Genomic DNA, 13,256 nt, shown 5'->3' with positions numbered 1-13,256 from the left:
CCATGTTTATTAGAAAAAGTCAGCTTGAAACTTATTTCCAGCATACAATTTTTGTAATACAACAAGAAAATTGAATGAATTGATGCCAGTTCCTCATCATCAGTTTCTATCAAATTCGTCCACTTTCACCCACTTTCTCCCACTCAGATTTGGTCTGCAAGAAACAAAACCTGCACCTGAAACACTGCTGATTTAAATGGTGCATAAAAATCCTAACATTCTCCTCGCTTGCTTTCTCTCTTTCGTTCCCAGTCTCTGGCTCCTCTTTAAATTTAAATGTAGAAATAAAATAAATTTGAAAGAATATCAAAATCCGTTCAATTCGGGGATAGAATAAATCCAGATCAGTTAAACGTCCTTCCAGTTGAATACCTCGGTTTCTCCATGACTCAAAAAGTTGGGTCGCTTTCTTTCCAAGTGGAAAAAAATAAAATCTCAATAAAATTTAACTTTCAAATCGTTTCTTTCTACCACGATTCGTACTTTGCATGACACGCATGGTTTCCCGTCCTGCCCACACACGTGGTTTGGTTTTGGTCGGGATTGGCCACCCCATCATTTCTGGGGATGCAATGCACTCTCAGAAATGTTGGGACAAATTGACACGTACAACAGATGTAAGAATGCAAATTTTGAAAGACAAATTCCAAATGTCGTAAATGAAACGACATTTTATTTTTTATTCATCTCTTAACTCGGAAATTGTAAGAGTATTATGCTGTATAATTTTTTAGGAATAGTTGAAAACTTAAAATTATATAATTAGATGATTTGATGTTTACCGTCGGTTTATGATTTTCAGCTGTAGGGTATAACAACTGAGTGCTAAAATTTTCTAGTATGTATAACCCATAGAATAGTAGATAGAATAGTATAGTTCTGTGGTATAACCATCTCTAGAGACTAACTACATGAGTTTTCTTTTTCGTAAATTATTTATTTTCACAAAATATACACGATTACGAAATTGGTGTAAATACCAGCACTATAAATTAAAGTTGGACATTGTTCAACTTTAATTTATTTTATTCTGATCCTCATAAATATTTTGTGTACGTCTTTCTCTTCATGAAGTAATTTCGAAAATTATGACCACACTTTGATCTTTTTTGTAAATTACGTATTTTCAAAAAAATTCCACGATTACGAAATTGGTGTGAATAATACCAACACTATAAAAGTACATCTGAGTTGTACACACAACTCGCATCAAATCAGAGACTCGCACGAGTGTCAAGATTGTTGATAAAAGTGAAAAATCGGAGCAATTTTTCCAACCGGAAAACGACCGGGATTTTGGAGTAAATTCGGGTGTTTCACGGCCAATTGGATTCTCGTCGTGATGGAGGAGAGGATAAGCGAGGGGGATTTGCGGGGTGGCAATCTCCAGCCCCAAGTTGGACCGCAATTCCTTTGCTATCCTCAACTTTCCCTTATTCTACTTTTCTTGATAGAGAAGAGAGAGAAAGTAATACACCAATATAATTCTTACGTTATGTAAGAAATCTAAAACAGTCCGCGCAACACTACCATACACAAAAATTATCCAAAACCAGTCAAGAAAGTCTAGCCTGTAAATGTTACCATTGATCCATTTAATCGAAGCTAATTGTCATCAGTATCAAATTATTTACAGATATTGAACAAATGGGTTTATTCTTTCAATACACGAGAGAACTTGAGAGAAGCATCATATTCATTTTCATCATCACATTCACAAAACTACCACTTAAACCTTAGACTTACTTGTAACCCGACCTGACCAATTTGTCAAATAATAACTCCTTCATTAAGATAGATATATACAATGAGATCGTGTTTTTTCGCGCTCGAACAATTTTGGAGTTGGATAGCTTAAAATTTTCGTAATTTTGTGTACATGAAGAATCCGCAATAATATTGGGGGGGGGGGGTGCATTGGTGGTTTTCGAGATCTGAGCCAAAATGCGCGAATGTTTGGCTAATTTTATTTTTTTTCCCAAAATCGTTCAAATCTACGCGTGTCATACAGATATTACCATGATCTTTATGCTTTTTAAAGTTACGACGAAAAATTGTAAAGTATTAAATACATTTATTACAATCCTGCTCTAAATATTGTCATGATAATTAGAAAAAAGGTCCAAATTTCTACACAATTTTCCTCCATGCCATCTGTCCCCACTGTAATTATGTAGATAAATACGTCCCCACTAACAATGGAGGTCTCTCAACATATGCTCACAGAGTTTGACCTACTTGGTGTCAATCGATCACAAATTTGAGTAGTATAAAATGTGCATATGGATCTGGAAAGCGAACAAAATGTCAAATTCTCCTCTTCGGATGCAAATATCTCTGCCAAACCTACCTGTTGGCAGATAGTGCCATCCATATGCACATTTTATGCTACTCAAATTTGTGATCGATTGACACTAATCCTAAGTTGGTCAAACTCTGTGAGCATACGTTGGGAGACCTCCATTGAAAGTCGTAGTAGAGCAATAATTAATTATTATTTATTCTTGGACAAACAATAAATAAGGAAAGTTTTACCATAATTCAAACTCATTTTATATTCCACTGGCCTATTTACATATTTATTTAGCAAGCATCCGCCACATGTCAAATACAATACTTAATAAATTAATAATTCACCGAATTTGTCGATAAGTTTATATAAATTCGATTACGACTAACGTTTCAAAATAAATTAGATTATCTGGCTACACATTTCGGTGCAAATTAAATATTTACAAGATGAACTTTCTTGTAGTCCAAGTGCAGTCAAGGCAAGAGGGTAAAATTTAGCCGAAGAAGAGCTAAATTTAGCTCCGGCTTTACTTATCCGATCTGGAGCTAGATTTAGCTCCGAGAGCTAAATCTAGCTCCTCAAGCTCGATTTTGCTCTGAAAAAGAGCTAAATTTAGCTGATCCTCGGCTAAATTTAGCTTGGTTAGACTTTGAAAAGACCGACCGCCTTTATTATGCAGCGACGGTTACTTTCGTCAATTTAGGTGAATTAAGCATATTTCGCTTAACAAATAAGCAATGGCCCAGCTTTGTGTGATCCGGCCCACCGTAGTTACAAAAACTTAAAAGTGAAGGTTATTTTAAATTCATAGCTATAGATTGAATAATTTAAATTTGGCGGAAGATTTGGAGCAAAATTTACCCTTCGGAGCTAAATTTAGCTCCGGATCGCCTTAATAAAGCCGGAGCTAAATTTAGCTCTTCTTCGGCTAAATCTTACCCTCTTGCCTTGACTGAAGTGACATTTTTACTTCTTGTGGGACTTCAGGTTGGAAACGCACAAAGTATGCAAATAAACAAACAATAAGGTCAAAATATTGGGTTTGAAAAACCCCAAATTATTTTGAAATCATAATGATTCGCAATTTTGCGTTTTTTAAAATCTTTATAAAACAAATTGTAGGACTTAGCAATATTTTTTTCTCATTGAAGATCTGACCACTGAAGGCGATAATGGCGGTCCAGAAGCATTTTACGACACAATCACCTGTGACACTGATGACGACGGATTGATCCGGATAGGGTCCCTTGGCTTTAGAAAAGTCTACTACGCCGCACCACAAAAAGTAAGCGAACGTTTAATATAACATCTCACTATTTACCAGCGTTTCTGGTGTTACAAAACACCTGCAGAAAATTACTGCATAATAGTGTTTTATGCCTTTAATAAAATAACACCAGCCAATAATCCGACTTTTGTGACGTTTTTCATCACTGTTGACAATGTCAAACCATTTAATTTATGCTTCCTCGAGACTTTGAGTTTTTCATTTACAACTTTGTGTAGAGTTTAATTTTTACAATGAAGTTATTTTGAGACTTGTAATTTTACCACTAAAAAGTTGAGTCATACACTTATGTAATATCAATCCGACTACTACACCAGATATGAATTTATAACGGATTTTTTTTGCCCGTGCACTGACACATCGCCCCCACGATGAACTAATTGTCTCAGCTTTACATATTACTAAATTATGTAGTATTACATAAATTTATTATCCTAGATCTTACAGGGTAGCTACAAACCTTAACTTACTTAACTTTCTTCTAGTCAACCTTCATCGAGTGTCACAGACTTTGTCGAGGAAAAAGAACTAAACTCGGGAGGCAAATGCACTTGGCCGAGTTCCTAAATCTAGAGGAGCAGTATAACTTCAGTAACCTCACTTTTACCCACAACTGTACCGGTATGTTGCTAATTACCAATTATGGAGTAAAATGGATACAAGTTTACTAATTTCTTAAAAAATATTTTTAAAAAAATTTGAAAAAATTGTTTAAAAATTTTAAAAACTTTTGAAAAAATGACTTATTAATTTGTACGTCCTATATTATTCTAAGATATTAGACAAACGGAACTCTGGGTTGGAGGGATCGCGTTGGATTACCTGTTAAGCAACAGTCCTAGACAAGTTCCAACCTCAAAGTGGATTTGGATTCATTCCGGAAAGTCATTCGAAGACGGGATGGGCGCCTGGAACCCGGGCGAGCCAAATCGTGTCGTGCAACTGAACCTGGAATATGAGGCCTGCGTTATGGTGCGGCCATATTCATATCCATATTCTCGGCACGGTCTGAATGATGCACACTGTTCGGCAGTGCGCCCGTGCGTTTGTGAGGGGGCGATTATTTGAAATGCAGTTAAAATTATTGTGAAGAATATGAATATTAGGAGGGAAGAACGTATTTTAGATGTAATTACTTAAGAGTTAAAAACAATGTTAAGGAAAAAATCCTAGGTGGTTTGATCGGTTGAATTCGAAATAAAAATAAATTTGACTATGATTTAGCATACCATACATTTGCTGTTATTTCTCGAAAATTTCTTGTAATAATCGTATAGGCGTTTCCACTTTAGGAATTTATATTTTTTCCAAAATATCACTTTTTAAGTAAAATTTTGACCTTCCTCTCCCATTTATAAGATTTTGGCATCTCTCAAACTTAGGGTGCTTCTTTTTAAAAAATAACTTGGGCTAATTCCAACCAAAAGTTTTCCAATTTTTGCGTAAAAGGAATTGACGTTATTCTAGGATAATAGTCAATTCGAGTCGAATGTAAGTAAATTACGTACATTCTAGTCGAAAGAATTACGTAGCGTAATTCTTTATACTAAAGTTGTGAATAAAAACTGAAAAACAAAAAGGTCACCAATTTCACTTCTTTCATGTATCTCTCGGTGCTTAATACATGGGGTCAAGTATGACATGAAGCTAAATGAGGTGAAATGAAACGAATTTGAACGAAAATGAGTGAATATGAGTGAAAACCTTGTTTAATCCACGACTAAGAAAAGGTGGCCACTTACATAGCTCGGAGAATAGCGAGAAAGTAATACACCAATATAATTCTTACGTTATGTAAGAAATCTAAACAGGTCATGCACGCAACATTATACAACAATTTTCTAAATACAGTTTAAACGAATTCACTTTATTATTACCATTGTTCCAATTAATGACAGTTAATTGTCGTCGGTATCAAATTATTTACAGATTGTTGAACTTGGACAACTAGGTTTAATTTTAATCTTTCAATTCAAGAGAACAGGATCATATTCATCATCACATTAGTGAATCTACTATTTAAACCTTAAACTTACTTGTAACCCGACCTGACCAATTTGTCCCATAATTACTGCTTCATTTAATCCACGATTAAGAAAAGGTGGCCAATTAGCTCGGAACAAAAGAAACCGAAGAAAATATAGGGCCAACCATCCCTTAATTCTGGTCTAGCTCATCGGCTCACCCTAAAACTTGTCATTTACTATTACAAAATCTTATCAGCAAACAAAATCATCTCGTTTCATGACAATCCATGCGATATTCGATCCATTTGTCGCAAACAATGAATGAAAGGTGGACAAATAATGAAACAGGAATTATTTACCTGCTTGTTTACCACTGTCAAATAGAATTATTTACGTAAGTAGATCCCCACAAGGAAGGAAGAAACCTGATCTCTTGTTCAATTTAATGCACTTCAGCAGATTTGTCCCCAAATAGATTTTTGAGAGGAAAACAGTTTACAAAAATATTCGGTTTTAAAACATATTTAAAACTTCCTTTTAACCTTGCTACGTACCTAATTTTGTTAGCAAAAATACAATAATTTAAGATTGTCCGACTTTCATTCAATTTTGCATCGGAACAGATTTGGCAAAATTAAATGTTTTCATAAATGACCATGCATCGTGTGAACAACTTTGGGCAAAGTGTTAGCATTTTTAAGGTGTTGTAAAATACTATTAAAATACTATAATAATGTTGATTTATTTTGAAAGTCTGTATTTCCAACATTTGCCAACTTCTTTAAATACGAGAGTCCCCAGTACTTTTTCTGTTTTAATTGCTATTATGTGACATGGGTTCCCGAGCCAGCAGTTGAAGTGAATTGTCTGAAAGGGAGCCCTTTTTGGCTTTGAGGTCTCAATTTCTTGAGTAAAAGGAGGCGGAACAAGGTTGAGAATTAAGTGGGTTGTTTTCAAGGGTAGGTTTTAAGTACCACCACGATTCACGACCACTAACAAGGAGAAAAAGTATCAACTAAATATGTATATGTGGATATGCACTCTCTCCTACGTACTTGTTGATAGTGAGGGTTGCTCTTTGTCAAGCATTAAGATCTTAGAAAATGAGAATGAGACCAAGTTGGGGGAGGAAAGAGAGACTTGAGCAACTTCCTTTTTCGTTTCCCTTTTCGTATTGAGAGTAAGTTCTTTCTTCGCAAATTGTTGATCCTTCGCTGAGTTCTTTCAGTTTGTAAATCTTGCTTTACTTATTGCCCGCTCTCTTATTATGCTGGACAAATATTTGTAGTTTCATAATTCGGTAATAAATAAATTACTTATGTGCATATGCACTAATACATACAGCGTCTCGTATCTTTTAAATTATTTTCTTTAACTGGAACAAATAGTTGAAATATTTTCAAACTTTAACCAACCTCGCAAAATTTCATCGAAGCTTTAAACTCATATCATCATCAAAATTGAATATTTCCTTTCCAAAAAATTCTTAAAAGACTTCTTAGCTTAACATGTTTGACAAATCGCACTATAGGTTTTTCCCCAATTCACTGTAGAGTAGACCTAAAGTTGACACTCTTTAATGCAGGATTTGGGTCTTTACGACTATCCGCTGGAAATAATAACTTAGCAAATATGACGCTATCTTGCAAATTACCTTCAATTAACTTAGGTAAATAATTAAGTAAATATCGAACTATCACAACTAAATACATAAATTCATATGTAACTCCGTCTCATTTACAATTTTTCTAGCATTTCTATTTTCATTTTTCCATAATTCTTCACCCGGACTGGACCATACAAATTCCACCAAAATCTTGGTGACATTTCCAATTTTGTTACGTCAAAGTCCATTCAATTCAATTGTGCAGTCACCTCCGAGATTATGTCCACCCGTGGAACTAAATAAATACCCAACCAAAAGTGTCATATTTATGTTTGCTTTCACCCCCAAATTCATGTCTCACTCCTCGAATTACTTTTACAAATGTTTGTGTACTCAGGACGATCACTGCTTACATGATCACACAATGGGAAACATTTAGTAAAATAAAATTGGAGTGGATTCGGTCGGCTGAATGAGCGACATGAATGGAGATGCGTATCACCACCAGGTAGCAATAAATGCATGGGGATGAATAATGATAAAATCTTTCTGTTGATGAGTGTAACGTTACACGATAAATGCTTGTAATGCAAGTCGTCTCGTTTTGTTGTGCAGCTCAAAAACGGGAGCTTAAGTTGTTGTGTAAAAATAAAACGGTTCTTCATCTCCTCAAAGTCCAGGCACACTTAGAAATCTTGGAAGAAATTTTCACACTTTGAGTAATTTAGTTTAAGAAAAATGGTTGATGCAAGATTTGAATTTTGTGAAACATTATTTTTACTCGAGGGTCGTCACGGCAGAAAAAATTAATCTAATGAAGAAATTAATCTAATAAAAAATCATTTATGCAAGTTACCCGATAAATAATTTTTTGTGTTAAACTTCGACATATTTATGTATTTAGAAGGTTGAATAATAGCAAATCAACGAAAACTTGACAATGTTATGATCAAGTTGGGATGAAGTACTGCAGGAAATTCAGATAACCACTGGCTTAAATCTAATGTAGATTTTAAATTTACTATCACCATAAATATCTAAGTCGTCCTTACATACCTAGTGTTAAATCTACCTATGATTATGCACCATTTAAATACATATCAATTATATGTTGGCTACATATTTATATTGCATCAGAGTATTAACTTATTAATTAAAAATCTGCAAATATTTGATTTCATAGATCCGATTGAAATGCTTTTCGTGTATCAGCTAATCAAATCTAAGTGATGCTCGAAAAGCATTTCATGCAATTCTACCCAATTCAATTCCAGAGCGCAGAATTAAGTAACCGGTTTATGTGGCTTCCGGTTTTGTAATATATTTCCACATGACAACTTTTGGTTATATTTTTAATTTTTGGTTCAGCAAAACCTGTAAAAATTTCATTTCCAAATTTTTAAGAGTGCTTACACCCCAAGTTAAGTATCTATAAGCTGACTGAATGAGACGTAATCATAAACAAGGCCATAATACATAGTAGCAGCTAAATATAATGGCAACAAAGATGAAAGGGAACTGCATGCCTTGGTGGCAGCTGCTTTCTGGTCAAAGCTAAAACCAACAGTGGGCAAACCTCATCTTTTTCCAGGCCCACAAAATGCATGGAATAAAACAAAGCTGACCTGCCTGCACACAACTGTTCGAATCTTTACCTTTCTTCCTCAGAGAGATGAAAGTGGGACCATAAAATTTGTAAGGTTTTGGTTTATTGGTTATCCGCCGTGGTTTCTGGTCAGGGATGAAGCTGTGGTAGGAGTGGTTCAAATGAGAGAAAAGCATCGAGACGGAATGTTTTATGATTTTTTTTTGGTAGAATTTTTATACAGATAACCAGTTTCTGCATAATAATGATAAATTTTAATATATATTCGCAAATCAAGGTACTCCACAATGAAATAATTTTGTGTAAATATGTAAGTCAAGCCAAGAGGGTTTGAGTTTTGATTAAATTGTCAACACATGTCTTACACTTATGTAAATTTTTGTCACAGATGACAAATTGCTATATATAATATATAAACAGATAATCTGTGATAATGTGCTTTGCATCTTTTGTATGCCTTACAAAAATTAAAAAAAAATTATCACAAGAGTGGATGGCAAGGTTGGGATCGATAAGAGAAAAATTTCGATAATGTTGACAAAAAATAAACGTACTCAATTTCTTTCAGGGGTGAAAAGTAAAGTTTCATAACTATTAAATTAGCAGGTTTATATATTTGAAATTTTGTATAAAGCTTTTCCACCTCCATCGTCTACAATTATTTACATCGGCCTATTCAAGATATTGCCAAAATTATATATCAACTAAAAAGTCATTCAAAAAAATATATAATTAAATAAAACTGAAAATTGCTCAGTTTTAACCTTGCGTACGCAATTGAGAAATGAGATGCAAAAGGAACAATGAAATTTGAAAATTAAAAAATTAAAACATTAGGTTTATGGAGAAATTCGACCCTTTTTGTAAATTATGTACAGTGAAATCGTAATTGTGTACAAATGGGGAGTAAATAAATCAGCAATATTATCACACTAACATTGATTGCATGAAATTGGTTATGGCGCCGTTATTTTATTAACTGATCGTAAATAGTTGGAAGATAATTTTGAATTTAAGTATGTTTGAAAGATTGCATAAAGCAAGAAATTATTGGGAAATGGTTCCATTTGCGTTATTCATGTGGCAGAGGACTCCTCTTTGTTCGGCGCACATTCCTGAGAAAATGTGGTCGTCGGCGGAAAAGTAGAGGCACACCCAGTTCGTGGGGTGGATCATGACGTTCTTCGTCGACACGTCGGAACCATCGCCATAAACGAACGCCGCCCTCCCGGTCAGAGTCTCGATTTCTCGCATGCTGGCGTCAATCCAAAGTTCTAGAATATTAAATATTTCTTCAATTTTTGAGCACGATTTCATCCATTTAGTAAATAAATTTGGTATGTAAATTAAGTTTTAGAATTGTCACTCACGTGATGAGGGGGCGACGTTAGCTCGAACAAAATCAAACTCGGCGTCGGATTGGAAGATTGCAAATTGAATGCCCGACTGTCGACAAATTTGCCTGGCTGCGTCCCACCTCACTTGGAAGGTCTACAAAAAGTACGTTTCATTTTATATAAAAAGCAGTCTTTTTGAACTAAACTCATTTTATTCCAAATTTAATTACGGAGTTTAAGGTCGTGTAAAATGTCTTGCTCCCAATTGTTCCGATCACTCGCATTTCAGGATACTCGGTTTGGCGATCTGTAAAAAAGTATTATTGATTGAAAAATTAAAAATTATGGTATATTTTTAACGATTTTCCATGCATTATTTTGAATTTTGCTTACCCAATGTTGCTGCATGGACAGCAACGCCTGAAAATACGACCACGGCCAAAGAACAAAGCAGAAGGTTAAACAGTGCCATTATTTAGAAATTCAATTTTGATATTTATGTAGTTAATGTTGGGTCAAATTTATAGTGCCCAACTAAAATTTTTTTTCTTCCAACCAAAATAAATAATTTTCGCAACACTAAAATTTGCAACCAATCGATTTTTTTAATCCAACGAAAATGTAAAATATTACAACCAACAAATTTTACAGTCAATGGAACAAGTATTGGCAACACCAACACAAGCTAAATAAAATTGGCTATAACTTTGGCATGCATTATCAAATTAGCATGAAAATTTGTATGCATTTAGCAAATCTAATGTAGTGTTCGATTATAATCATGTTTCTGATTTAAATCTAGTAAACATAACACAATCCTGATTTTGACCCCAACTAGTCAGATGCAAACCTGCAAAAAGTATTGGCAACATGTGGCCAAATTAATTACTCGAAACAATTTTCTTAACCATCTTCCACATTTCGTTATGGTAAGTTAATTAGGTGGCAAAATATGAGATTACCTACATTTTAAGTCTACAGTTGTGTTGTCTGGAGCCAAAATGGCGACACCAAACGAGCTGTATTTGGCGCGGCGAGAAATAATCATGCCTCTTTCACAAAAAAGCTTTACTATCGAAAAATCAAAGAGAAGACGTACTTTTCCATATTTACTATTGAATACGTAGCAAAGAAATATAGAATGATAATCTCAGTTTCTGCTTTTCGATGATGCGGAGGAATTAGGTCACCTACGCCCAAAATCTACTGATGAATCAAGCAACATGTCACTTGAGATCGGAAGATTTTAGCCCCCAAATCCATGTCGAATTGCAGTACCAACTGTGGGGCAAACATATCATTCAATTTGGTGATCAATTAAAAATTATGCCTTGGGGTTTCAGGCTCCAGTAGCCCGACCGATGCGAGTCCCCAAAGCGAATCACCTCAATAAATCGGAATGGGCTAAATATCGCCCTAAATAGAGTTCCGATCAATGAAAAAGGGCCTACTGGTCCGACATAGGCATATTTTACTTATTCGGAGCTCATTAATTGGTTCAGGTCTGGCGGATGCAATAAAAGGCTCAGAAATACTAAAACGTTCGTATGGCAGTTTAACACATAGGAGGATTGATTATGGTTTGGGGTTAAATGACTAGGTGGCGGCGTGTTTACCTGGTCATTATCGATAAAATTATGACCAGGAAGGTGTTGTCAATCATTCCAAACGATAATTTGAAATCATTTAACAAAAACCTGACCTAGGAAAAAATTTCATATTCCAAAAATGCAGTGACCCCAAACATGTAGCCAAATTAACGATGGAAGTTTTTGGAGACCGAAAAGGTTAAGATTCTTTCGTTGGCTACACAGTCTCCTGATGTGATTCTGATTGTCCGGGTTGAGAAAAGAGAGACCGATGGGAAACCACTAGTCGAAAAACGAGCTTGTCAAAAGTTTAAAAGAACTGTGGGCAACCATATAAAAAAACGTTATATAGGAACTTGTCGAATAAATTCCACAGCCTATTTCTGCTCTTCTTGCTTCGAGGGGACGTGCCACGTAATACTAGAAGCACTTTGTCGCAGTAAAATTGTCGTTTCATTGCTCAATGATTTTTTAAGTTAGAGGGTGCCAATACTTTTTGTGGGTTAATTTCGCAAATTTTCCAGCAAATTATTTAAAACCTGCGTTAATCTAATTTTAATCAGTAAAACATGATTATAATCGAAAACTACATTAGATTTGCTAAATGCGTACAAATTTTCATGCTAATTTGATAATGCATGCCAAAGTTATAGCCAATTTTATTTAGCTTGTGTGGGTGTTGCCAATACTTGTTCCATTGACTGTATATTTAAGCATCAGAATAATTAAGTTTAGGCTGTAAAAATGTTCAAATGCAACAAAATTTTTAATAAATTTGATGGAAATATATATTAATTTATTTTCAAGTTTGAAATGCAAATTTTAAATCACAGAAAATTACAAGGTTTATTGAAAGATGCTTGGGTGGTTCTTAGTAGTTCAAGTCTATAAAAAATTTAGGGTCGTTTTTCTACTGATTTTCGAGATAAAATTATTTGACGTGCGAACTTTGGTCCTTTTTGAGACCCATTTTTTAAGTTTGTTATGGATGACCAACCAACTCACATGCAGCTGACATATTTTAACAACTTTAGCACTTTGAGTATGGGTCGCAGGATTGTCAATATTTAGCAAGAGTGAAACAAGCTGAATATTTGGATGCAGTTTCACCCTTTACTCCAGGTTTATATACCAAATTTTACCCTATTGATGATGACGTGATTATGCCAATTTTTAGAGTGTCGCATGCAATTGATTCTCTTATCTCAAGTAGATGTTGACGCAGATGTGTGACCTGTCCCAACAGTGGATAATATGGATTAAAGCCGAACAATTTGTGAATATATTACATGTAGATCTTCAACAGTTATCATACTAATTTTTAAAATTGACAACTTACTGCGTAAACAATATGCATTACAAAGTAATGAACAATAGTAACAAATTTGTAAAGTGTTCAATATCGTCACTTTTAACTAACTTATTTAGAGCGTCATTTACGAACAGTGGAAAAAACAAGTTAGTTACGTGCTTCTGAAAGATTGTGCAGGGCATGATCGATTAATAAATTGTGATAAAGTCGGATTTACTTATTACGTATTAACGTGTCCACTAGTCGAAATACACGGTA

The 13,256-nt window shown here is 34.6% G+C and overlaps 2 protein-coding genes across 2 annotated transcripts; one reads left to right on the top strand and one right to left on the bottom strand.

The window, feature by feature from the left end:
* The first annotated feature begins 586 nt into the window (after positions 1-586).
* On the top strand, positions 587-4,686 carry LOC118436392. Its single transcript, XM_035854394.1, has 4 exons — positions 587-617; positions 3,445-3,578; positions 4,067-4,202; positions 4,357-4,686. Exons 1-4 carry the CDS (start codon positions 587-589, stop codon positions 4,647-4,649), a joined length of 594 nt encoding a protein of 197 aa, XP_035710287.1. The 3' UTR covers positions 4,650-4,686.
* Positions 4,687-9,733: 5,047 nt separating this feature from the next.
* Positions 9,734-12,783, bottom strand: LOC110853277. Its single transcript, XM_022101529.2, has 5 exons — positions 12,692-12,783; positions 10,491-10,517; positions 10,328-10,404; positions 10,131-10,251; positions 9,734-10,034 (listed from the first exon to the last, which is right to left on the bottom strand). The coding sequence occupies exons 1-5, from the start codon at positions 12,702-12,704 to the stop codon at positions 9,808-9,810; spliced, it is 465 nt and encodes a 154-aa protein (XP_021957221.2). The 5' UTR covers positions 12,705-12,783; the 3' UTR covers positions 9,734-9,807.
* Positions 12,784-13,256: the final 473 nt, after the last annotated feature.

The sequence above is a fragment of the Folsomia candida genome, unplaced genomic scaffold (genome assembly GCF_002217175.1).
Source record: "Folsomia candida strain VU population unplaced genomic scaffold, ASM221717v1 Fcan01_Sc008, whole genome shotgun sequence".
Taxonomy (NCBI): Eukaryota; Metazoa; Arthropoda; class Collembola; order Entomobryomorpha; family Isotomidae; genus Folsomia; species Folsomia candida.
Note: the sequence above shows the minus strand (reverse complement) of the source record. Positions and strands in the feature narration are given on the sequence as shown.

Excerpts from the sequence above, each read along its gene's own strand:
- LOC118436392 (XM_035854394.1), top strand. The coding sequence starts at position 587 with ATGTTGGGACAAATTGACACGTACAACAGAT. Across the intron at positions 618-3,444 it reads AATTGACACGTACAACAGAT|ATCTGACCACTGAAGGCGAT; the intron begins GTAAGAATGCAA and ends TTCTCATTGAAG. Across the intron at positions 4,203-4,356 it reads TTTTACCCACAACTGTACCG|ATATTAGACAAACGGAACTC; the intron begins GTATGTTGCTAA and ends TATTATTCTAAG.
- LOC110853277 (XM_022101529.2), bottom strand. Across the intron at positions 10,405-10,490 it reads TGTCCATGCAGCAACATTGG|ATCGCCAAACCGAGTATCCT; the intron begins GTAAGCAAAATT and ends ACTTTTTTACAG. Across the intron at positions 10,035-10,130 it reads TAACGTCGCCCCCTCATCAC|AACTTTGGATTGACGCCAGC; the intron begins GTGAGTGACAAT and ends TTAATATTCTAG.